The 25,450-nt window shown below is 47.0% G+C and overlaps 1 protein-coding gene across 4 annotated transcripts in view; it reads right to left on the bottom strand.

Annotated features, from left to right (window-relative positions):
• The window catches only part of SAMHD1 (SAM and HD domain containing deoxynucleoside triphosphate triphosphohydrolase 1), a 1,667,622-nt gene extending 1,650,219 nt beyond the window's left edge, over window positions 1-17,403 (bottom strand). For 2 of the 4 annotated variants that reach the window (XM_085618925.1, XM_085618921.1), the window contains exon 1: window positions 16,904-17,380. Coding sequence is in view for 2 of the 4 variants with exons in the window: in XM_085618921.1 (XP_085475047.1) it covers window positions 16,904-17,087 (184 nt within the window). In the remaining 2 variants the exon portion in view is untranslated. Of the gene's footprint in view, window positions 1-16,903 lie in introns of all 4 variants that reach the window. The other 2 variants (XM_085618924.1, XM_085618923.1) reach the window with 2 other exon arrangements.
• Window positions 17,404-25,450: the final 8,047 nt, after the last annotated feature.

Genomic DNA, 25,450 nt, shown 5'->3' with positions numbered 1-25,450 from the left:
AGCCACGTGGTCCCTGAAGGTCGACGACGTCCAGGAGTCGAGTCACGAGCTGTCCCACGCAGGCTCTCGCTGTCGGCGGTGTCGGCGACTTGATCGAAGCAAACAAGCCTTGGCAAAAGCAATTGTTGTAGGCAAGGAGTTTAAGCTGATGGTTCTGACCAGCAAGGTCAGAGGAACTGCTCCTTTGGAGGGGAGCAAGGGCCAGTCTGGAGCAACCAGACCAGCGGTGTTTGTCGTAGATTTCGTCGCCAAGATGGCCACTAGCCAGCGGGCCAGCAACCGGTTAGGCGCGTCGAGTGGCAAAATGCAGAAGGGCCCCACGCAGATCGTGGAGATGCTGGAGGGCTCACCTTTGGTGCAGATGCTGCTCGAGGGTTGGGCTTCTCAGGACCCAAAGCACAACTTGGAGGGAGCCTCGGTTGTTGCACTTGTCAGCTTGTCGTAGTCGTTCCAAGATGGCTGGCTCCACGTGTCTCGGTGCCTCCACGGGTCTCCTCTTTGCAGGGACTGTGGATCGGGCGGTGAGAGGTCTGGAGGTCCAGGTCTTGTCAGTCTCTGGGCTCGGGCTCCGGCGGGAGGCGGCGGCAAAGCAGACGGTGATTCGCTGGATGGTGCTTGCGTTAGCAAGGTGGTCACTCCCTGACCACAGGGGAGATTTTCTTCAGTCTTCTGTGCAGCAGAATGTCGAAGTTCCCGTCTTCTTCTTAGTTTCAAGTTGATTCCAGGATGTCTGAAGTCTTAGGACACAGCTCCTACCTTTATTCGGATTCTAGGGGCCGGACTACCTGCTAGGTCCCTCCCTAGGGGTGGGACCAGGAAGGGGGGTGGTTACACCCCCAATCCTTTGTCCAGCTCGCCCCAGGCCCGGGACTGGTGTGCCCCAGGACCGGTTTGAACTGGCATATGCCCCGAGGCTCCTTGTGAGCCACAGGCATGTCTGGTTTCTTTCAAGCCCTACCTGACCAATACACAAAATCCTGTCTGGGGTGGTGCTCGCACCTCCCCTGGCAGGAAACCCTTTGTCCACACCTCCCAAGCTGGAAGGACTCCCAGCAGCAGGAGGGCAGACTTGTGTCTGTGGTGGCAGCATCCATTTTGTGGAGCTGAGGCTATGTCTGATTTTACCCGGGTTTCAGGCACTGTACATGTCGTGTCCCTCTAGAAGGGTGGAATGCTAACCCCGTCGCCAGAATTGGCGAGGGGTTAGTATTCCAATTCGTATGACACCTTACTCGACATGTTTTGATAAAGCCAAACCAAAGATAGCATTTAACCGCGAGGTTCATAATGCACTTAAGAGTATATGGTATGACGATATCTGGAAACAGTAGAAGGAAGTTGTTCCGACCACTGCAGACAGGCTCAGCTCATGCCAGAGCACCATCTCACATGGAACCAAGCACTCTGCCTTCAGGATTGTTAAGGCCTGCCATAGGAGTGACTTATAGGTTACCAGGTGTCCCATTTAAGGTTAGGTATAGGTATACTACACCTAAGTAAGAGGTGATTACACCAACTTACCCCAGCTGAGTGATCAGCCAGTTGTGTCAAATTGTTAGGCCAAGCCTGGGGTGGCATAATACATGCTGCAGCCCTTGGCAGGCCTTGGGTACACCAATGCCCTGGGTACCTAGTGTACACTGGTACAGGGGCTGACAGGGTGATCCAACCAATTGGGTATGTACCTAGGGTACATGGAGTCCATTTTAAAGAGAGAACAGCCAGGCTGAGATCCTGAATAGCAGGGTCTCAGGCCCACTAAGTCGAAAAACCAGCTAGACACTAGGCAAAAATTTGGGGGTAACCATAGTCAGATATCCACCTTCCTACACAACCCCCCCCCCAAACGAAGGGAGATAAGGCTGACCTTGACCAGGTAAGCCTATATTGCCCAAGTGGCCATATAAGGAGGAACCAGCACTGGCATGGTTACCCCCTGTCTCATGGTCCACTAAGCAATCCCTCACCCTAAGGGTATCAGAGGGTCTCCACCATAGGGAATCTCTACCTTTGGTGTGTCTTGGCAAAGTAAAAGGCTGGTGTTGAGATGGAGTACTGAAGTGAGTGTCCTCAAAGTGAGGCCTCAGCTTCCTCCAATCCCCCTCCACCATGGATGCCTTTCTTTCCTTAACTGAGTTGCACTGTGCTCTCAGGGTCAGCCTCTGGCTACCTAAAGCTGGAGGCTGGGTCCCTTTTGTGGGCTTACTGGAGGGACAGGTCAGGTTTGGGGCCCTAAGGTCCCAGGTTTGCCTGTGCCCAACAGAATCCCTCTGGGGGAGGTCCCTAACTACCTGTAAAGGAGATCCCTCAGGAATGTTTTTACCCATCACCTGACTAGGGCTACTAGCCAGGCAATCCTCATTCTTTTGATGGGGGGGTTCTTGTGGACAGGGGCCCTCTGGGGGTCCACTGGCCTCCCTGACCTCTGCAGCCCTGGGCTGACTGAGGCAGGGTAGAGAGAGGCAGGCTACCTGCACCAGACTGGGTCCCACCTTGGAAGGGGCCACTGACATCAGAGGCTCTGCCAGGCTAGGCCTGGCTACCTCTGGGGCAGTTCCTTCACAAGGGGTGAGGTCAGATCCCTGAGGAGGCTGACCTTTTCCTAATGTCTGGGAGAGGGAGACTTTTCTTCCTCCCCACTACTCTCAGTTTGTGTGGAGTGATCCATTGTTTCAGGCTTCACTACACCTATGTCAGTCTGAGTATAGGCTGAGACCATTACAGCCTTGCCAACCTTTTCAGGGGGGCACTCAGTTTGTGTTTGAGCTGTGACTGTCACAGCTCTGCCAGTCTCTACAGGGAAGTCTGTCTGTGCCTGGGCTGTGGCTACCACTGCCCTTCCAACCTTTTCAGGGAGGAAATCTATTTGGACAGGGGTTGTGAATGGCACAACCCCCCTACCCTTTTGTGACAGGCCTACCATTTTAGAATGGGTGTCTTGTTCAACTCCAGCCCAAGCTGAGAGTTCTAAGTCATTCCCCAGTAAGCAGTCTACAGGCAAGGTTGGGGACACTGCCACCCTTTTAGGGCCAGTGACACCTCCCCAGCTGAGACATACCTCTGCCATGGGATGACTGTTCTGTTTGCCATCAATGTTGGTCACCTGGTAGGAGAAACCAGGCAAAAGCTGCTCAGAGGGAACTAGCCAATGGGCCACCATTGTGATGCTAGCTCCAGTGTCTCTGTAGGCCTCAGCTTTTGTACCATTGATGTAGGGCTCCTGTCTGTACCTACCCAAAGTGTTGGGACAGGCAGTGAAGTTGGCAAACCCCATGCCACCATCACAGACAAGAGTATCTGCTGCAGGGGAATTGGCTAAGCCAGGGTCCCCCTGTGTTCCCCAAGTAAACCCACCCAGATTTCTGGGGGCACTCCCACCACCTGGGGGATTACTGCTGACAGTAATAGGTGGTGTGACAGGAGTAATTGGAGGAACAGTTTTGTTTTTAGCCCTTGGGCAACCGCTGTCAGTTTTCCAATGCCCAGGAGTTTTACACTCATGGCAGTAGGGCTTTTTAGCTGTGGTAGAGGAGGGAGCTTGGGACCCACCACCCTGTGTGGAGTTTTGGGGCCCTGAGGAAGGTTTCTCTTTTTCTTTATCCCCACCCTTCTCTTGAGGCTTGGTGGTATCTTTCTTTTGGTCACCACCCTGGTTTTTAGGCCTGATCCTGGTCCTGACCCATTTATCTGCCCTCTTTCCCAATTCTTGGGGAGAGGTCAAATCTGAGTCTACCAGGTGTTGATGGAGAAGCTGGTTTTGACAATTACTTAAAATCTGCTCTCTCATCATCAAATTGTACAATCCTGTATAATCAGACACCTTACTTCCCAGCAACCAACCCTCCAAAGCCTTAGTGGCACATTCCACATATTCAGACCAGTCCTGAGTCTGTGTCTTCTGGGTGTCTCTGAACATTAACCTGTACTGTTCAGTGGTTAAGCCTAACCCATCAACTAGGACACTCTTCAGGACTCTGTAATTTCTGACATCCTCTTCTCTAACAGTGAGGAGTCTATCTCTGCCTCTCCCCTCAAAGGAGAGCCATAAGATTGCTGCCCACTGGTCTTCAGGAACCTGCTGCACTTTGCAGGCTCTCTCAAGAGCAGTCATCCATTTGTGGATGTCATCCCCACTTTTGTAGGGGGGCACAATCTTGGACAGGTTCCTATTGTCAAAGACCCTATCTTTGTCCCTAGGGACATTGCTGCCACCAGTGGGTATAGACCCACTCTCTCTATGCTGCCTAGCCTTGCTCAGTTTTTCTTCCATCAGGGCTACTTCTAGCTCCTGCTTCCTGATCCTCAGCTGGGCTTCTTGCATCTTGGCCTCATGTTCCCTCCTCTGAGGGGTGGTCATCCTTCTCCTGGAGTGACCTTGAGAGCCTCTAGAGCCATGGGAAGCATTGGAGTCACCTGAGCGATTCCTTTGCCTTCCAAGCCCTGTGTTAAGTCCACTGGGGAGATCCAGTGGGTTGAACCCACTGTCAGTCCCCAATAGCCTTGGTTTAGCTGGGCCAAGTATAATACTTGGCACTGGGCTAGTTCTCCCTTCATCCTCACTACTGTCAGTATCCTTTTCACTCTCATCCTCTGTGGTAGGCATCCCATCTAAGGGGTGACTATTGGGAAGGGGTACTTCAGTGGCATCTTTAGAAGGGGGGCCTCCTGTTCCTGTCCCTAAGGGGGCTAACTGGGAAGCTTTCTTGAGTGCTCTCTGATTCTCATCATTCTGTAAGAGCTCTCTGAGCTCAGCAGAGTTTGGGTTCTTGGGCTGTTTAAGGCCTCTAAGAGTTGCCAAATGCCTGAGCTCATTCTGATTAAGGGTAGCAAAGCTGGATGGTGCCCTCTGGGGGTCACTCTCAACAGAGATGGGTACAGTGGACCCCTCTGCCCCGGCCATTGCTCTTAAGTGTGGGTGGATGTGTTGCAATCTACCTACACTTGGGTTTACCTACTAAACCTATCTAGTAGTTGTAGTCAGGGTGTGCTACTCCCTTTGCTCTACAACAACTAAGTTCAGTAGAACTTAAGTATATCTAATCTTGTTTTATATGTACCTACAGGTACCTATGTGATCTTTCAATTGGTAACCAAGAGATTACAATGGTAAAACACAGCAAGCTCAAATCCAACCGCTGCTCACCAATGTGAGAAGTTGGCCTGGTATATGCTGTTCACTAGTTCTAGTGACCACCTTGTACCATGCCAAGCAACCCTTATGGTGTGGTTGTAAGTCAACCTTTTCGGACTAGCTGCCCTAGTGGTAGCGTAGGCTAAGCAGTCTTTGAGGCTAAACTCGTGAAGCGTGTTAAGCAAGCTGTTTTACCAATAGTAACCCCCTTTTATACCAATGAAAGGACACCACACAGATATATATTCAAAATATATATGTATTTATTTCTCAAAGTAACCCCTAGTCTCTTTATGAGCACAGGAGCACAAATCGTCAAACAAGATTATCACAGAATACACAGAAGTTGCACTTTATATGGATAGGCCCTGGTGGCCACTCGAACCATATACTAAAATAGTGGTATAAGTACCACGAACAGAAAAGGGAAAAGGCCTAGGGCCTCTAGAATCGCTGGGCCTACAAGGAGCTAACGTCAGTTAGTGACCAGGAGGTCCACGGGTGGCGTGTGCAGAGCAAATAGTCACACGCGTGCTCCCATAGGTTTCAATGGGTGCGTAAAAAGTACAAAGTTACTGCAAAAGGAATCTTCCGGATGACCTAGGAACTTAAGATTTGGAACACAGGCACTAGAGATGTAATACTACACTTGGGCACAGGTGTGCCAGCTTTACCTCACCCACAGGAAGCGGGTGCATAGGCCTCGAAGTGCGTCGGGTTTCTTCTATCTGTTCCGTGGGGCCTGTAGACAAAAGTGCTGCAGGCGGTCGGTCGGGAAGAGATGCAGTGGATCCAAGAGTGGATCGGAGATGTTGAAGACCTGTAAGCAGAGGGGACAGTGTTCACAGTCACTAGCCAGTGACCAGCGTGGCACCAGGTGGGTACCAGGCGATGTCGGGTGCAAACAGGAAGGAAGGTGTAGCTTGACTCTGCAGCCACGTGGTCCCTGAAGGTCGACGACGTCCAGGAGTCGAGTCACGAGCTGTCCCACGCAGGCTCTCGCTGTCGGCGGTGTCGGCGACTTGATCGAAGCAAACAAGCCTTGGCAAAAGCAATTGTTGTAGGCAAGGAGTTTAAGCTGATGGTTCTGACCAGCAAGGTCAGAGGAACTGCTCCTTTGGAGGGGAGCAAGGGCCAGTCTGGAGCAACCAGACCAGCGGTGTTTGTCGTAGATTTCGTCGCCAAGATGGCCACTAGCCAGCGGGCCAGCAACCGGTTAGGCGCGTCGAGTGGCAAAATGCAGAAGGGCCCCACGCAGATCGTGGAGATGCTGGAGGGCTCACCTTTGGTGCAGATGCTGCTCGAGGGTTGGGCTTCTCAGGACCCAAAGCACAACTTGGAGGGAGCCTCGGTTGTTGCACTTGTCAGCTTGTCGTAGTCGTTCCAAGATGGCTGGCTCCACGTGTCTCGGTGCCTCCACGGGTCTCCTCTTTGCAGGGACTGTGGATCGGGCGGTGAGAGGTCTGGAGGTCCAGGTCTTGTCAGTCTCTGGGCTCGGGCTCCGGCGGGAGGCGGCGGCAAAGCAGACGGTGATTCGCTGGATGGTGCTTGCGTTAGCAAGGTGGTCACTCCCTGACCACAGGGGAGATTTTCTTCAGTCTTCTGTGCAGCAGAATGTCGAAGTTCCCGTCTTCTTCTTAGTTTCAAGTTGATTCCAGGATGTCTGAAGTCTTAGGACACAGCTCCTACCTTTATTCGGATTCTAGGGGCCGGACTACCTGCTAGGTCCCTCCCTAGGGGTGGGACCAGGAAGGGGGGTGGTTACACCCCCAATCCGTTGTCCAGCTCGCCCCAGGCCCGGGACTGGTGTGCCCCAGGACCGGTTTGAACTGGCATATGCCCCGAGGCTCCTTGTGAGCCACAGGCATGTCTGGTTTCTTTCAAGCCCTACCTGACCAATACACAAAATCCTGTCTGGGGTGGTGCTCGCACCTCCCCTGGCAGGAAACCCTTTGTCCACACCTCCCAAGCTGGAAGGACTCCCAGCAGCAGGAGGGCAGACTTGTGTCTGTGGTGGCAGCATCCATTTTGTGGAGCTGAGGCTATGTCTGATTTTACCCGGGTTTCAGGCACTGTACATGTCGTGTCCCTCTAGAAGGGTGGAATGCTAACCCCGTCGCCAGAATTGGCGAGGGGTTAGTATTCCAATTCGTATGACACCTTACTCGACATGTTTTGATAAAGCCAAACCAAAGATAGCATTTAACCGCGAGGTTCATAATGCACTTAAGAGTATATGGTATGACGATATCTGGAAACAGTAGAAGGAAGTTGTTCCGACCACTGCAGACAGGCTCAGCTCATGCCAGAGCACCATCTCACATGGAACCAAGCACTCTGCCTTCAGGATTGTTAAGGCCTGCCATAGGAGTGACTTATAGGTTACCAGGTGTCCCATTTAAGGTTAGGTATAGGTATACTACACCTAAGTAAGAGGTGATTACACCAACTTACCCCAGCTGAGTGATCAGCCAGTTGTGTCAAATTGTTAGGCCAAGCCTGGGGTGGCATAATACATGCTGCAGCCCTTGGCAGGCCTTGGGTACACCAATGCCCTGGGTACCTAGTGTACACTGGTACAGGGGCTGACAGGGTGATCCAACCAATTGGGTATGTACCTAGGGTACATGGAGTCCATTTTAAAGAGAGAACAGCCAGGCTGAGATCCTGAATAGCAGGGTCTCAGGCCCACTAAGTCGAAAAACCAGCTAGACACTAGGCAAAAATTTGGGGGTAACCATAGTCAGATATCCACCTTCCTACAGGTACCTTGACCTACAGCCAAAAGATTCCTCAAAAAGGTATTTTTAACCACTTGAATTTGATCAATTTTGGCATACCCCTATATTTTGCAGCCAAAAGTGGCAATTGAAATGCATGTCTTTATATATTTTTAACACAAGATCAGTGGTTTATGACCAATAAGTTTTGCAAAGTCATGCACTCCAGAAATGGCTCTTTGCAAAGTTCTCTTTAATAAAGATGAACATCTAAGCCCCAAGTTCAGAAGAAGCCCCAGGTAGGAGAAGTCTTCCACTCTAGAGAAGGTCTGGCCCTGTGCAATGAGACTGTGGGTTGTAGTATTTTTTGGGCCTGCTACCATAAAAACGAAATTATAAAAATTGGTAGAGAGGTCCAAATTATTCATAAGAATAGTAAATCACTCTCGCTACTGATACGCAACTTCCATGGGATAGTGAACTGTTGTGGGAGGGTTATTAGGAAGTACATGACCTTCACCACCCTGCTGAAAGACCTGACCAAGTCAGCAGCGTGGCCGGGTGCCAGCTGCATACTTAACATTCCTTTCAGTGCGCACTCACCACACGCGGTCTTGTTCAAGCACGTTATTCATTGCGCAATATATACCCCTGAAATGTTTTCATCTGTATCTTGTGTCCAACAGCGCGCTGCCAAATTGTATTATTTATTGTTCTCGTGTCCTGTTTTATTTTTTATTTTTTTGCGTCTTACAGCGCGCACCACTCGTGGGCTTGTTCTGCCTATGGTTTTAATCCGCGGCATAAACCCAGGGCCGTTTCTACCATTAGGCAAAAGGGCTCAGGCGGCAAAAGAGCTGCTACTGAGTACGTACTGTTCATATGAAAACGTAAACAAACATTCCACCTCGAAAGCGCATTGGGTAACGCCTTCTACAATTCGACATGGGGTCACGTTCGGCACCAGTGCACCACGGGCGGGGGCCATTCGGTGCGCGCCGCCCGCCTTCCACCGGATCATCAGTCAGCCAGTGCAATCCTCCACACTCTTAGGAAATATCCTCCAGTGGCAAGGTGTTGTGTAAAGTGAGGCACACATTTCTAATGCCTGCGCACACCCGAAAGTGCTCCCTCCTGCCTCTGGACAGCTCCAAGCTACCTATCCGCTTCGTCACGCATGCTCTCTCGCTGCACTTTTAAAAAAACACGGCAGGAGGCGCCATGACATACCTGAGGTGCTTCACCGTGCTCCTAGCCACCACCTGCTTTTTTGCTGCTGGGAACACTGCTGTCACCACTGGTGTAAATGGTGAAGCGAACGTAGCGCGCTTTTATTGTGGTGTTCCCGACACTGCCCGCGGAGCCTCGATGTCAAACATTCCCTTACAGTGCAGGAGAAAGTTTAGCAAAGATACGTATTGACTTCTCACCTCAGCTGTCTGTGCAAGCGCTTTGTCTAAATGATAGAAAGCACAGAACATTCTTCGTTAAGTAATGAGGGGAGAACATCTGCATATGCTAAGTCAATATTTATATAAATAGTTACAGGTAAAGGTAATGGTCCAAGTTCTTTATAAATCACTATGATTCTAAAGTTACCTGTATTTCCGAGGGTGCCTTTTGGCCTACAGTTCACTACATGCCTTATAGTATGACTATCAAAAATGTTTAGGTTGACTAAATTACATTATGACTAATGTGAAGAGCAGACAAATGTCGTCCAGGTAAATCGAATTTGTGTAATTGAGTTTTCCATTTCTGACAGCTAACCTTTATATTTATGTAGCTGAAAAGTAAAGTTACCGTCTCATCTTTCATCCAGGTCTGTATTTTCCCCGGCAATCATTTTTTGGATTGAGGACTAAATACGTAAGGGGAGTGTTTCCTCTCATTAGCCGAGCTTGGAAACATTGAATCATATCACAGCCACCAGAAACTCAAAATGTAAAGTATTAAGTGAGAGCTACACATAAAAAATCAACATTTTCAATCAAGAAGCTCCTCACCCAATTGTATGGCTTGTTTTTCTGTCATGTCCGGTTTGTAGCAATAATTTTTTTTTTTGTGTGTCAAACGCTGCTTGCTTATTCCTTTTTTTGTTCAGGTTCGACTATTGAGGTGAAATCCAGGAGGATATACCACGTGGGCCTGATTCACAAAAACATTATTACCATATACAAGGTAATGCATATGCACTGTATAAATTTACAAATGTTTGGATATTTTTGGTTTCAAAAACATCTGCAGTATATATGTGCTTAATTTTTATCCCAGTTTACGCATGTTTTCCTGATTCATTTTGTTTACTGTGTGCGTTACAACAGTAAAGTACCAATGGTACTTGCAGAAATTCAGTTTTTCTTTGGACTTAAGTTTTCTTTTTCACTAAAATGTTTTTTTCTTTATTGTGATCTTCCATTTCTACTGCTTCATTGTGATGTGTGTGCTTCGTTGCACGCTGCCCAACACACTTAAGGGGTGCACTTTTATCTCAGCCATACGGTAAGGGCCTTTCGAACACCCTCTCCTGCTTTCTCTGCAACAGGAGGTAAAGGTAGTTTTTAAGCATTTCAGAGCACAGCTCTGAGCTGATGAGATTATCCAATAAATAGACATGTGGCCAGGTATGGAGTCGTAGCTGCAGGGTGTTTGAAATATGTCAAGTTTAATGGTCTATCCTCTGGAATAGTGTGCATCCTGCAAACGAGTGGACAGTGTTTTTGTGCAAAAGTGATAGCTATTTGTCGAATATCTTTTCCCAATCCGAAAAGTAGTTGAAGTAGTTGAGTTCAATCAATCAATCAGGAACATTTGTAGAGCGCGCTACTCAACCGTGAGGGTCTCAAGGCGCTTGGGGGGGGGGAGGCGCTTCTGCTCGAAAAGCCAGGTCTTGAGGTGCCTCCTGAAGGAGAGATGGTCCTGGGTCAGTCGTAGGGGGGTGGGGAGGGAGTTCCACGTCTTTTTGGCCGCCAGGTAGGAGAAGGATCTTCCCCCGGCGGTGGCTCTGCGAATCCGTGGGACGGTGGCGAGGGCGAGGCTGGCGGAACGGAGCTGGCGGGTAGGTGTGTAGAACGTGAGGCGGGTATTGAGGTATTCGGGGCCCATGTCATGGAGAGCCTTGTGCGCGTGGGTGAGGAGTCTGAAGGTGATCCTCTTGCTGAAGGGGAGCCAGTGCAGGTCTCTCAGGTGTGCAGAGATGTGGCTGTGTCGGGGAATGTCCAGGATGAGTCGTGCAGCTGTGTTCTGAATGCGCTGGAGTCTTTTCTGTAGTTTGGCGGTGGTCCCAGCGTAGAGGGCGTTCCCGTAGTCCAGTCGGCTGGTGACGAGGGCCTGGGTGACTGTCTTCCAGGTTCCAGTGGGGATCCACCGGAAGATCTTTCGGAGCATGCGGAGGGTGTTGAAGCAGGAAGATGTAACGGCGTTGACTTGCTTGGTCATCGTGAGGGAGGAGTCAAGGATGAATCCCAGGTTGTGTGCGTGGTACGTGGGCAGTGCCATGGGCAGGGGGCCACCAGGAGTCGTCCCAGGCAGGGGGGCGGGGGGGATGGTCCGAGGATGAGGACTTCCGTCTTGTCTGAGTTCAGCTTCAGACGGCTGAGCTTCACCCATTCCGCGACGTCTTTCATTCCTTCGTGGAAGCTGGCTCTGGCGGTGGCGGGGTCATTGGTGAGGGAGAGGATCAGTTAGGTGTCGTCGGCGTAGGAGATGATGTTGAGGTTGTGTTTGCGTGCGATGGCTGCGAGGGGGCTCATGTAGACATTGAAGAGGATAAGGCTGAGCGAGGATCCTTGGGGTACGCCGCAGATGATCTTGGTGGCCGCAGCGCGGAAGAGCGGGAGACGGACACTCTAGAGTTCTGTCCGAGAGGAAGGAGGTGATCCATTCCAGGGCTTTTCCTTGGATCCCGGCGTGGTGGAGGCGGGTTGTCAGGGTGTGGTGGCAGACAGTGTCGAATGCGGCCGACAGGTCGAGGAGGATGAGGGCGGCAGTTTCACCGTTGTCAAGCAGAGACCTGATGTCGTCGGTGGCTGCGATGAGGGCGGTCTCGGTGCTGTGGTTTGCTCACAATCCGGACTGCGATGGGGTCGAGAGAGCTGTTCGTCTCGAGGAAGGTAGTCAGCTGTTTGTTGACGGTTTTCTCGATGACTTTTGCGGGGAAGGGGAGGAGCGAGATGGGACGTAAGTTCTTGAGGTCTGTGGGGTCCGCGGTGGGTTTCTTCAGGAGGGCGCTGATCTCTGCATGCTTCCAGCTCTCCGGGAATGTGGCGGACGTGAAGGAGTTGTTAATGATGTCCCAGAGTTGGGGTGCGATGATGGTGTCGGCTCTGTTGAAGATGTGGTGAGGGCAGGGGTCGGCTGGGGAGCCGGAGTGGATGGTGTTCATCATGTGGGTGGTGTCTTCCGTGCTGACGGGGTTCCAGGTGCATAGGGTGGTGGTGGGGAGCGATGGTTCGGTGGCTGGGTACGTAGACTGAGCGCCGAAGCTGTTGTGTATATCGGCGATCTTGCGGTGGAAGAACGTGGCGAGTGAGTCGCAGAGGTCTTGTGACGGCGTGATGTCGTTGTTGCTGGCGCTGGAGAGCTCTTTGATGATGCTGAAGAGTTCCTTGCTGCTGTGGGTGTTGTTGTCTAGTCGGTCACTGAATGATGTCCTTTTGGTGGTGCGGATCAGCTGGTGGCGTTTGCGGATGGCGTTCTTGAGGGCGGTCATGTTTTCTGTAGACTGGTCGTGGCGCCAGGCTTTTTCGAGGGTGCGGCAGGATTTCTTGGAGTCTTTGAGATCATTGGTAAACCATCAGGCTTTCCTGCTGTGGGGATTGCTAGGGGGGTTTTTCAGTGGTGCAAGGGCGTCGGCGCAGTTGGTGATCCACTGTGAGAGGTTGCAGGCTGCTTCGTTGGGGTCCGTAGTGTTGGTTTTGGCCCAGGGAGGTGGTGAGCTGGTCGGTGGTGATCTTGCTCCAGTATCTACGGGGGACTTGTTGCGGGCAGAGGTGAGTCGTGGGTTTCCTGAAGTGGACGCAGCTGTGATCGGTCCAGTGGAGTCCGGTGGAGTGGCTAAAGGAGATGTGGTTGCTGGAGGAGAAGATGGGGGTCAAGCGTGTGGCCGGCATAGTGGGTGGGGGTGCTGACCAGTTGCTTGAGTCCGAGGTTGTCGAGGTTATCTAGCAGGGTGGTGGTGGTGTTGTCCTTGCTGTTCTCCAGGTGGAAGTTAAGGTCCCCTAGGAGGATGTAGTCAGGGGAGGCGAGGGCGTGCGGGCTGATGAAGTCTGCGATGATTTCGCTGATGAGAGTACCTCTGAGGGTGGTCTTGGGGTCGGTGTGTATCTGGAAGTGAAGGAGCTCGGCGGTGGTGAGGGTGTCGTCGGTGTTGGTCGTGATGCGGATGGTGTTTCTGTAGACAATGGCGATGCCACCTCCTGCTTGGTGGACGCGGTCCCTCCGGGCGATCTTGTAGCCGTCCGGGATGGCTATGGTGACGTCGGGTGATGAGGAGGTGTTCATCCAGGTTTCCGTGAGGAAGCCGACGTCCGGTGCTGTAGTGTTGAGGAGGTCCCAAAGTTCGATGGCGTGCTTGTGGACGGAGCGGGTGTTGAGCAGGATGCACTTGAGGTGGTTGTTGTTGGTGCCTGTTCTGGCGGGCTCGGTGCCGGTCCGGAGGCAGGTGTACTTGCAGGCATGGCAGGTGGAGTTAAGGTGGAGGAAACAATTTCCGTTGGAGAGTAAATTATGTGTGTCACCCGGATGGTCCCAAATTAGAGGCAGCCCAACGCTGCAGGTTCAAGTCCCAGTGTTCTGTTTCACTAGCACCCAGGAGTTGTCAGTGCTAAATAATTCAGGTTGCTGATTCCCTTCTCCCTTGGTGGTAAAGGTAGAAACCCTCTGCCTTTTGCCAGACAGACTGCAGTGTCTGTCTAGCACCTATATGCAAAGGAGTAACGGTGGCTCCTTTATGCGTTGGAGCGCAGTGACCTACTACAGTTTGGCGAGGGTACCTTCTGAGGATACAAACACACTATTTCAAAATGATTTTTCCAGATGTGTCAGCATTGTTCTCCATTGTCATAAATGTCTAAAAAACAAAGATTTCCGCTTTTGGGAAATTCTGGGCCCTCGAGGACTTGCGGTCCTTGTTTGTACAGGTCTAGAAGGAAACCACAAGGACAGGATTCGATGGTCATATTTGGTGGTGAACTAAACATGGGGATGTAAAGCACATTGTTTAATCTTAGAAATCAGGCTGAAGAGGAGACTTGGGATTCTCTTCCTTCAAGATGAGAGTTCTATCCTGATAAGCGTGTAAAGAATGGAACTCGCTCTTCCCTTATAGCGGAAGAAGAATGCTGATTGAGAGATCATTTCCTAGGCCAGTTCCAGCAAAGCAGATAGTGAACAGCGTTCTTTTATAGTAATGCACATTTACTAATGGAGTGTGTTAGTGTGAGTCATGCATCCCAAACAGGTCAACACCATTCAGAGAACATTGTTTTTCTGCACTCTTTAATATTTCCCTTTACAAAAATGAAATAAAATAGTAAATTGAATGCACTCAGATACACTCGTGATAAACAAACAACTTAGGGCCATATTATCAAGGTCCAGCGTTAAAATTATTGCCGCTTTATCGGCAGAAAACTGCCGCTAAAGCGGCGATAATTGGCTTGATAATATGCCGTAGAGAATTTCCATAGAAGCCCATGTTCTGGTGTGAACATGGGCTTCTATTGGAATTCTCAAGGGCATATTATCAAGCCCATTATCACCGCTTTAGCTGCAGTTTTCTGCCGATAAAGCAGCGATACTTTTAACGCCGGACCTTGATAATATGACCCTTAATTTTTTGTGTAACATGCTGGTCAAGATTACTCTACAATACTGAGTCCTGCCGGATGGTTCCTTCTATGTTCTGCTAATATTCAAGAACAAATTCACCCTTATTCTCACTATCCCAAATGGAGATGAGAGGCTATTAGGAGGATAGCATTTTATTGGAAGCATATCATTTTTTCACCAAAATTATATCATTTTCGTCAAAACATTACCACCTCTATGTTATGCGTAGCTAAATAAATGCCCCCTGCTGCATCCTTCTATGGCAAACCATTTGGAGAAATACCAGTAAGGTACCAGAGTGTGTTATTTCAAATCGTAAGCTTTGTGACTTGAGCAGCACAAGGTGTATGCCAGTGTAATCATGAACTGGGCAATATAGCTGGTTCACCTTAATAATGTGGAACTTGCTGTTTATCTTGCTGTAATATGCTTTCTGGGCAAAACACAACCATTTCGTCACTTTCAAACTTTCCAAAGTTCTTTTATATCTAATGTATTAATTCTTCTAGCCTAGATGACGGGGGAGAGAGTGGTGGTAGTAAAAGGGAGGGGGCTGCATTTTTCAATTCTCGCCTAGGGCAGCAAAACACCTAGAAACGGCCCTGCATAAACCAACTGTGCCTGGGCGCGGGGGACCCAGACAACACTTGTGAACGCTTCTGCCTCCCCTGCAGTCCACATTGCTTCCAAATGCTCAAGCTTCCAGGATTAGCTGAAATGTGGGGCGCGTTGTCAGAGTGGGGCTGCCTGAAAAGCGAACCCCGTACCGTGGATGCACACAGACAGCAGCATCAGGTGCGGGCGGAAACGCCCACTTGATCGAGATTAAACTGTGAGGATCGGTGTAAGTGCAGAGTACAGAAAGAAAGCAAGCGGTCCGCCTGCTGCATCTGGTCTAACTGGTTTTCATGGCCTGGGGCAGTTTTATCTGGCACCGTAGCTGCAGCTCCGAGTCCTCCAGTACTGAAGCTGCAGTGCTTACCGTCTTTCTGGACAGGCACATTATCCTATTTTGTTTCATTTAATTGCTGGAGTGAATCGCTTGGCAGGTTGCGTATTTGTAAACATGCCTTCCCAGTGACCGACATGGGCATGTCTCATTTTTCAAACTTCAGTTTTGCAGCCTTACTTAATTTTGCGCCATATAAACTTGTCTGTGTGTGTAATATCTAAGATAAGCGGCACTGCACACCACACCCTTCTTGCAGCTGCTTATGTCCACTCCATGTGCAGAGGGATAGAGCAGCAGCACCAACGTCCCCCGCTAGCCCCCTCTTAAATCATTTACCACTCTTCTGAACAAACATTGGCATAGCCAATAAATAGGTCTCGCCTTCGCGACCCATGCAACAATTGATGTTGTTGCACCAAGGATATTGTGCTGGATAACTAAACACTTATTGGCTATGCCAATGCTTGTTGTAAAAGCGCCCCAATGCCGCGCTTTCACTTTAATGTCAGTCACGCCAAATGCCTTTAGACTGCTCCTCTAAAGAAAGGGGCGCGGCCAACGTTAAAGTGAAAGCGCAGTACAAACATGTATTTGTAACGCAATAGGTCTCGCATTTACGAGAGTGTCGTAAATGTGAAAACCTATTGCATTGCGGTATCGCCAAAGCCAAGAGTGTGGCCCTCCATGTTGTCTCGACACAAATGAAACTGGGGATTCCAAACTACGTTTCTTACTGGATAAAATCTATGGGGCAGATTTACAAGCCCCTTGCGCCACTTTTGCATCATCTTTCCCATGTTAAAAGCAAGAGGCTTGTAAATCTGCTCCTATATTCGCGGGAACACACGTTTTATCTAGTAGTTACTGGAAATAACGTATGAGGTTAACACCCAGTCAAATGTAGGATTTGAACTAACTACTGATTATGTGCAAATATATTTTAAGAGCATACCCTAAAAACTAAGGGGCATATTATCAAGACAGGCGATAAAATTATCGCCGCTTTTGCGGCAGAAAACTGCCGTTAAAACGGCGATAATGGGCTTGAATGGGCTCTATGGAATTCCAATTGAAGCTCAGGTTGGATGTCCTTCACATCTTTTATCGCCTGTCTTGATAATATGCCCCTAACTTTCTAGCAAGTTCACTCATTTTCGCACCGTTACATTTCTAATGCAGATCTCCCTTGCTCGGTGTGTAGCATGCCTTTCTTTCTGAAGACGCCATCAAAACAGATATGAGCCCTCACTCTCCCCTCAATCTGCTCACCTCTGAACAGCCCCTCTAACTCCGGAAAGCCCTGCGCGCTCAAATAGGCGCACAACATCTCGGTGTCCCAGTGCCGTGGTTCAGGCACCGACGCCTGGTTCCCGCCGACTGCGCGGCTCTTCTCCGGGGTCCGATATAGATCACATTCGTATTGCGGATCAAGCGGGCTTCTCGATCTTTTCATGGCGGGCTCTGGTTCTCACTAGACTTTCTACGCAGGTCTTGTCGTGCAGCACTGTCCCCGCGTTAAAGACCTCCACAAACCTACATACGCCGACTGTTAGCTCTACTGGATGTCACTCGCAGTATGATCACTCCCAGTCCCTGCACCCCTAGTATACGGTTGCTCTGCGCCCCCTGCTTCCACGACCCATCCGTAACGTCATAACATTATCCGATATTGATATTTTGTTTGTCCGTGGTGCAAGACAGCAAAGATCTTCTCATCTAGGCTGCAAATCTGAATACGCGCTCTGCGCGTGGCGTGGAATTTGTACTATAGAAGGTAACCTAGGATTGGAGAAATGGCCATACCTCAGCCAATCCTTGTGCGTTACACAGAATTCCGAAATTCTCATTGGCAGTAGTCCGCACGTGTCTATGATGTGTAGAGAACACCGTTCTTTCAAGAGCCTGCATAAATCATTTTATGCCCTTCATCCCCACCAGTAGGGTTTGCTTAGCTTGTTAGTTTATACAGTGGCAAGATGCAGCTGAGAAGTAACTTGAACTGCGCGCAGGTGATGGCACGGCTCCGCTTCACGGACACCGTGCTCGGATTATTTATATATTTCTTAACTTTAGCACTGAGCGCAGCGCCCGCTTCAAGGACACCGCACTAAGGGCCATATGTAGGTAAATTACATTTACCGATTCTTAAATACCGAATTTTACCGATTCGGTATTTATGAATCGGTAAATGTAATGTAGGTAAATTATTACCGATTGGTAAATATCGGTATTTAAGAATCGGTATTTACCGAATCGGTAATAATGCATCCCTTCCCATTCATTCCTATGGGCCTGGAGGCCCATAGGAATGAATGGGAAGCCAGTTGCCATTACCGATTCGGTAAATACCGAATCGGTAATAGGAAAGGCATTATCATGGGTGGCAGGGTGTCACATTGACACCCTGTTGCACCCCTGATTCGTGCATGTGTGCACATGTGGTGCACATACATGCCCTTGTATGTCTGCCACATTGCACTTTTCAAATAGCACAAAAATGCTTTTTTAAAGGTATTCGTCATTTACCATCAACTTGTAGTTGGTGGTAAATAACGAATCCACACACCCATGATGCACTCCCCCTACATAGCATTTCTGGATTCGGTATTTACCGAATCGGTATTTTACCGATTTCTTAATTTCCGAATCGGTAAATACCGAATCCAGAATCAGCCCCCTACATCTCAAATAGCTAAATACCGGTCGGTAACGGGATATTTACCGAATTTCGGCCGTTACCGACCGGTATTTAGCTACCTACATATGGCCCTCAGTGTTAAAGTTAAGAAAGAAAAAAGAAACCGAGCGCGGAGTCCGTGAAGCGGCGTCGCGCTCAATTTTGAACTTAAGCATTTGCAATGCAATTGCTTGTTTTTTTTTAATGTCCTCGCGAAGCCTGCTCCGTGTCCCTCACGTTTGCATGCGGGTGACGTAACTGCACAACCACTGGCTCCTTCTCCGCCTGCCCCTCGGCACAGTCAGTCTAAGAATACGGACATCTCCCTCTGCTAGCGCCCTCCCGCGATCCTTGGACAGAGAAGGTCTTTAACGTTTTTTAAATTTAATTACTATGTAGGGTGACCGGAATTTTAAAACAAAATACCGGGACATTTCACAAAAATAGAAGAAGGACTATAAGTTCATGTCAAGTGAGCGCCCAGAATGACAGCGCCCCTCAGCAGAGAATTACAAAACAGGCAGTAAGAACATACATAAGATGCAATTTTTAAACCCAGTAGCTTGCCTGTGAATTAAATTGCTTTCTTGGAACAACTTTTAACTTTCCCTGCTTTGTAAGAGTACAAAGAGCGAAAGATGGATATGCCAAATTGATCTGCACATCATCACTGTACATATTTCATCATAATTGGTTTGTCACAAATAAACAAATTAGTCTAGGGTGCTGATACAGTGCTCAATACTTATCCATCACCAGTATTGTACTTTGCTTTATGACCACAATGTAGTCAAAACCATGGAATTGATCCAATAGGCACGGCAGCACACCAAGGTAAAGTTAAATAATTCGTAGTCCAGATTAGAGAACTTCCTCATTGGTAGATCTCAATTTGTTCGACTCTGTCAAGTACCCAGAATATTATAGAAAATAGTCCGATTCCATGTCGTGATGTCAAAATATATTTTAATTCCAAAACCACGTGACAGCCGACGCGCGTTTCGCCCACAGGGCTTTTAAAAGCCTGTAAGAATTACATAAAAACAACATTTACCTAATTGTTTACACCTATGACATTATTAGCATGTTAAAAGAATCAATGTCATTTATAAACATCTGTGTCTAACATCCTCATCATAGACAAACAAGACGACATTATATGAAAGAGGAGAGATTACATATAGTGTCAGATCTTTAAAGCACACCAAACCTTGTGAACCAGCACACAAATAAAAAGTATAAGACAAAAGAAACAGTGGAAAAAAGATATAAAAAGAGAATTCCATGAATCACCACAAAGGGTTCAGCAGAGAAAGTACACTGTCCCCTAACCCTAAAAGAGAAAGGGAAAAAAACAAACAAAGTGTCTCCAATAACGACGAAGGTCCTAAGAGAAAATTAACTCTCATCTCCAGATAATTATTCCTTTGGACATAAGTCCTCCCTGAGTTATTCCAATAAAATCCTGTTGTACGTACTCTGTAACATAAACCAAATGTATGTCTATAAACAAAAAAGATATAGCAGCCAACGTTCCCCAATTTTATAACCGACAATAAAAATCACCCACGAATCTTAAGTCCATGAGCCAATGTATATGACAAATTGTAAAAAATCTATCTATTGGTCTTACCCAATGTAGTTTTTTCAAATTGAATTGTTGACATCAAGCGCCACCAGTATAAGCTTAAGAATCCATGTAAGGGACCATAATACGTCCTAATCTTCTAAAACACAAACAAGAGAATGGCTTGTAACCATTTGGAACGTAAAACATAAGAGTCCGATAAATAAATCTGTGTACGTGACCAAATACAAAGAAAATCAGGCCATCCTCGTCTTACTACTATGAGCACCCCAAAGTGTCATGAATAAAATTTCAATAATGTTATTAAAATGTTTCAGAAAAACCCTATATGTCAAGCCCACATTATACATTATATACAGGAAAGAGAAAACAAGCACCATAGATATAATAGCATGTTTTCACGAAGCGCATGACTGTATGGTAATAAGTCTCTGCCAAATTCATACATCTAATATATTTGTACTTAAATTACATCACATCCGACTTTATGCTGCAAATATGAGCCCAAAGATGTTCATATTGTATCGCTGCCCTCAAACCTAAAGCACTCACCCGTTGTCCTGTATTCCGACAGCCACGTTCTCCAAGTTGTTCCGCGTTAGCGTCTTTGCTTTCCGCCATGAAATTTAAAGAGACGCTCGCTAGGTTGAGGAAATCGAAATAGGACTTGCATCAACTTTTTTTCAAAATACCAAAAGTATGGCGGCCATTATTAAATGTCTTAGTAGCTGCCCATCATATATATTTTTAAATTCCTTCATTCAATTTTTCAGTCAAATTTTGGGAAAGACATGTTTTTCATTATTCAAGTCTTTAATTCAAAGTTTCAGTCAAATTTTATGAAAAACATATTTTTTATTGTTATTATGTCTCCTAACGTAATTATAAATGAAGATATTTATGTTGTAAATCCCGTAAATATTAGGGCCATAGATATTTGTCAAATATATAAATATCAAAGTAGTCCCGGATCTGAAAAACTCATTGCGAAAACGTGACTTAAAAAATTCGTTTGTTACGAGAATCACCAATGTTAATCCAGTCATAAAAATAAAAATACCCCTGAAGAACCATTTTTGGTATTGATATGTTCCATCAGTGGGTGAGAAAATCTCTTTTCTTCCAAATTCGTCTCCATAGAGTATGACAAAACTGGAGTCAAAGAATCGTCCAGTACACATAAATCTCTAACCAATTACAAGGCCCAGTAGCAAATGGAATATAATAGTCATATTGGAAGAGTACGAACATGCACAGCAATAGTCCTTACAAAAAATTATTGGGTACCATAGTATTGAATCTATTGTTTCCATTCAGTGCACAAGATACCAAAATTGAGTAGTGCAATAGCCAATGTTACTAAGACACCTAACTGTGGAGTGTTCAAGGCATAAAACCCAGAAGAAAGGCCCATTCTAATAGTATCAATCCCATTATGTCACTGACTAGAAAAAATCCACTTTCTATTAAGAGTTTTCAGAAAGTAAAAGTAAAAAGACTTTCAATCCAATAGGCATAAATGCCAAAACGAATGTACGCAAAGCACTGATAAATAAAATTCAATTTATCAGCTAAGAGTTTGTCCAATTTCTCATCTAGAATTATCCATAACAATTGCATATATAAGGCAGCCGCCTTATATTCTGAAAATAGAACAATAGCAAGTGCACAGGAAAGGTATATCAAAGTCCAAGAAGACAGTTGGAATTCACTACCATCACCATAGCAACATAGGATAGAAGAATAGATTACAAAAATTCAAACATCTCTTTATCAATGTTAATCCCATGTTCTACAGCCCTTAAATTGATAATCCATTTACTTTCTTTCTGACGTAGTCTGCTGGTTCTGTTACCCCCTCTTATGTTCGGGAGCACTTCTTCAAGACCATGAAAACCAATATTGATTATTTCTGTTGACCTGTGCATCGTGTTCAAATGGAAAGCCAGGGGATACTGGGCATTATTGTTACGTATTGCCCTTATATGCTCCTGTATCCTCTCTTTTAATGGTCTTATAGTGCTTCCTATGTAAATTTGACCACAGCTACATTTTATACAATAAATTACAAATTTGGTGTTACAATTTATAAATTAATTTACTGTATATATTCTTTCTGTATTATATTTGAAGGTCATAGTTCTATTTATGGCAAAGCAACAAATATTGCAATTGCCACATTTGAAAAAGCCTTTAGGTTTACCCGATAGCCAAGTTTTCTTGGGAGTTACTGGAATAAAACTGGGACAGAGAGATTTTTTTAGGGTATGACCTCTTTCAAATGTAACACATGGTCTTGATCCAACTACTTTCAAAATGTCTTTATCATCTGTTAATAACTGCCAATGTTTCTTAAGTATTTTGAACAATTCACCACTTATGTTAGAATATGGTGTGATGAACCTGATTTTCCTTGTCATGCATGTCTTCTTTTTATTTTTTGTTCCTGCTAATAAATACGTTCTATTTATTTTATCAGTCTTATTACGTGCTTTCCTAATATCAACATTTTTATATCCTCTGGCCTTGAACCTCTTTTCTACAGCATCCATTTCTTTTTTTAGGATGCTGGTGCCACTACAGTTCCTTTTAGTTCTTATCATTTCCCCCAGCGGGATTGATCTTAACTGTGATGGAGGATGTGCACTATTGGCATGCAATGTAGCATTGCAGGCAGTTGCTTTTCTGAATGGTACTGATTGTAGCTTATCTTTGTCAACAACAATGGTAATATCCAGAAATTTGATACAAGAAGTACTTTGTTCTTTTGTAAAAGTCAAGTTGAAGGGATTGTCATTTATGTAGAAAAAGAACTCCTCCAAGGCCTCCTTTATACCAGGTCAAAACATTAAGATGTCATCTATGTATCGTCCTAGGTATAATACATGTTCCATAAGTGCATGAGGACCCTTTCTCCAAAGATGTATCAATTCAAAATAACCCATATAGAGGTTGGCAAACAAGGGAGAAAATTTCGCCCCCATTGCCACACCCCTTATTTGGCGATACCATTCTCCATTATGTAAGAAGATGTTATTATCAAGGACCAATTCAATAAGTTCCAATAACATTGCAGTGTGTTCGTATAACTGTATTGGTCTGGTATCTAAAAAAATGTTGTATTGCCATCAATCCCAGTCTCCCTGGAATGCTTGTATATAATGAACATATATCCAAGGTCACTAGGTAATGACCCTCAACCCAATCCACATCTGAAATTTTGTTGAGTACATCTGAAGTGTCCTTAATGAATGATGGCAGATTCACTACCAAAGGCTGCAGGAAAGTGTCAATATATTCAGATATCCTCTCCGTTGGAGAACCGATAACCGAAATAATCGGTCTCCCGGGAGGAAACCCCCCCTTATGTATTTTAGGTAAAAAATAAATACAGGGAATAGTTGGATTATCGTTGTACAAATATCTGAACTCAGTGTCTGAAATAAGACATTTATCCTTGCAGTATAGCAATTTACTGTGTATCAGTTCATTAGTTGTATGTAAGGGATTGACCTCTAGATGGATATATGTGGTTTTGTCCAACAACTGTCGGTCTATCTCCGCCATATAATCTTTTTTGTTCATTAGGACCACATTACCACCCTTGTCAGCCTCTCGGATGACAAGGGAATGATCGTTTTTCAGATCTGTTCAGTTCAAAAGCTTTATTCGGTTTGTTAAACACAACCATATAAGCAGAACAGTAAACAATGCCTTCACAAAATTATGAAATAAAATCAATGGAAAACATATAAAGTATTATACAACCTACTACAGTACTATACATATGTTCCAGCAATATCAATACTAAAAGTTATTCTGTAATTCTGAATGTGCAATTTTCGCAAAAGTATCGCGTAATATTAATAAAGTGCATGTACAGGCTTCGTTTTAGAAGATATGTGCAAATTGAACAATAAAGAATTGTATGCTACACAGAAAGAGTAATTGATTTCCTTACAGCAATACATTTCAATATATACGATGCAACATAAAAACAAATTTCTGAATCTCCTAAAGATGATTAAAACTTCATTGCCATTTTAGTAGAGCGCACATTATATTTTTAAAAAATGGATTTCAAATAAAATTTCCTATAGAAGTAATAAAATTTACAAAACATAAAAAAGTGGCAACAACTTTGTCTAGAGGTATTATCACATGGACATACAGAATTAGATCTAGTTTTCATGTGCGGAAATGACACTAGGTGGTGAACGATTCCCAACCTAAAGCGTGTCAAAACGAATCGATGGGAGTTGTGTGTCACTATAGTTAAATATGCCTGAAAACCTTTATTTAGGTTTAAGTCATAATAAAAAACAGAGGTTGGTAAATTCCTAAACAACCTCTCTCTAGCCTCCCTTTTATATAATAGAAACCTTGTTTTTAACTCTTTCCTTGGGATTGATGCTGCAAACTCAGGGTCTGTTAGACGGACCGGGAGGGTCGGCCGAGGACAAGGGGAGAGGTCTCCGGGGAGAGCCGTCTCCAGTGATCGTACAGACGAGTAACTTCCCCCCCACAGATGTACACCACACAAAGATAAGGTTTCGACGTTCTTTATAAGCAATCTTTAGGTACGATAGAATGGTACAAGGAGGTCAGGACTCAGGGGTCCCCTCGATTCTAGTCTCTTGGTTGGGAAAGGGGGTAGCGGGACAGTCTTGTTACCAATCTGGTAGCTGAGATGGTATGATGGATAGCTCACAATCCTCGAGCTCGGCGTTCTAGATGGACGGGCCGCGGCGGCGCCAGCAGGTCCCGGTGAAGGTGGTAGTTACAACGGTCCGCGGCAGCGCCAGCAGGTCCCAGTGAAGGTGGTAAGTACAACGGTCCGCGGCAGCGCCAGCAGGTCCCAGTGAAGGTGGTAGTTACAACGGTCCGCGGCAGCGCCAGCAGGTCCCAGTGAAGGTGGTAGTTACAACGGTCCGCGGCAGCGCCAGCAGGTCCCAACGAGGATGGAGGATGCAGAAGGCCGCGGCAGCGCCAGCAGGCAGGACGATAGTTCGCAAGGCAGGGCTACGGCAGCGCCAGTAGTCCGTCAGGGATGAGTTCTTCACGGTGTCTCTCGACTCCAGGATACAACTGCCTTCCTACTCTGGAGCTGCCCCAGTTATAGGTCTGGCGCCCTTTGATGTCCGGACCCTCGCACTTGGAGGTCGGGAGGTCCGGGATGAGGGAGTCCAGACACCCAGCAGGGGGGTGGAGCCAGCGCCCGGGGGAGCTGGGGGGCGATCGGCACCTGGCGGGGGAGAGCCATCAACACTTCTTTCTCCCATCGACCTGCCAAGTGGTCCGTTCACCTCCTGGGTGGATGGTGGTGCCGGGATGTCGGGGCCTGGCCAGGCCCAGGGTTAGGGTCGAGCTGAGGCCACGCGGCCTCGTGGTGCAGTGTCCAAGATGGCGGCCGGGCCGGGCGAGGGAGCCGGTAGTGGTTCGGCCCCATGATACAGAGAGGTCCGGGGGCAGGAGTCCCGTCTGGGGACGGGGTGCGGGTTGTTTCTGTGGGTAACACCTGGAGGGCCGGGGCTCGGGCCCTGTCATGCGG

The sequence above is a fragment of the Triturus cristatus genome, chromosome 7 (genome assembly GCF_964204655.1).
Source record: "Triturus cristatus chromosome 7, aTriCri1.1, whole genome shotgun sequence".
Taxonomy (NCBI): Eukaryota; Metazoa; Chordata; class Amphibia; order Caudata; family Salamandridae; genus Triturus; species Triturus cristatus.
Note: the sequence above shows the minus strand (reverse complement) of the source record. Positions and strands in the feature narration are given on the sequence as shown.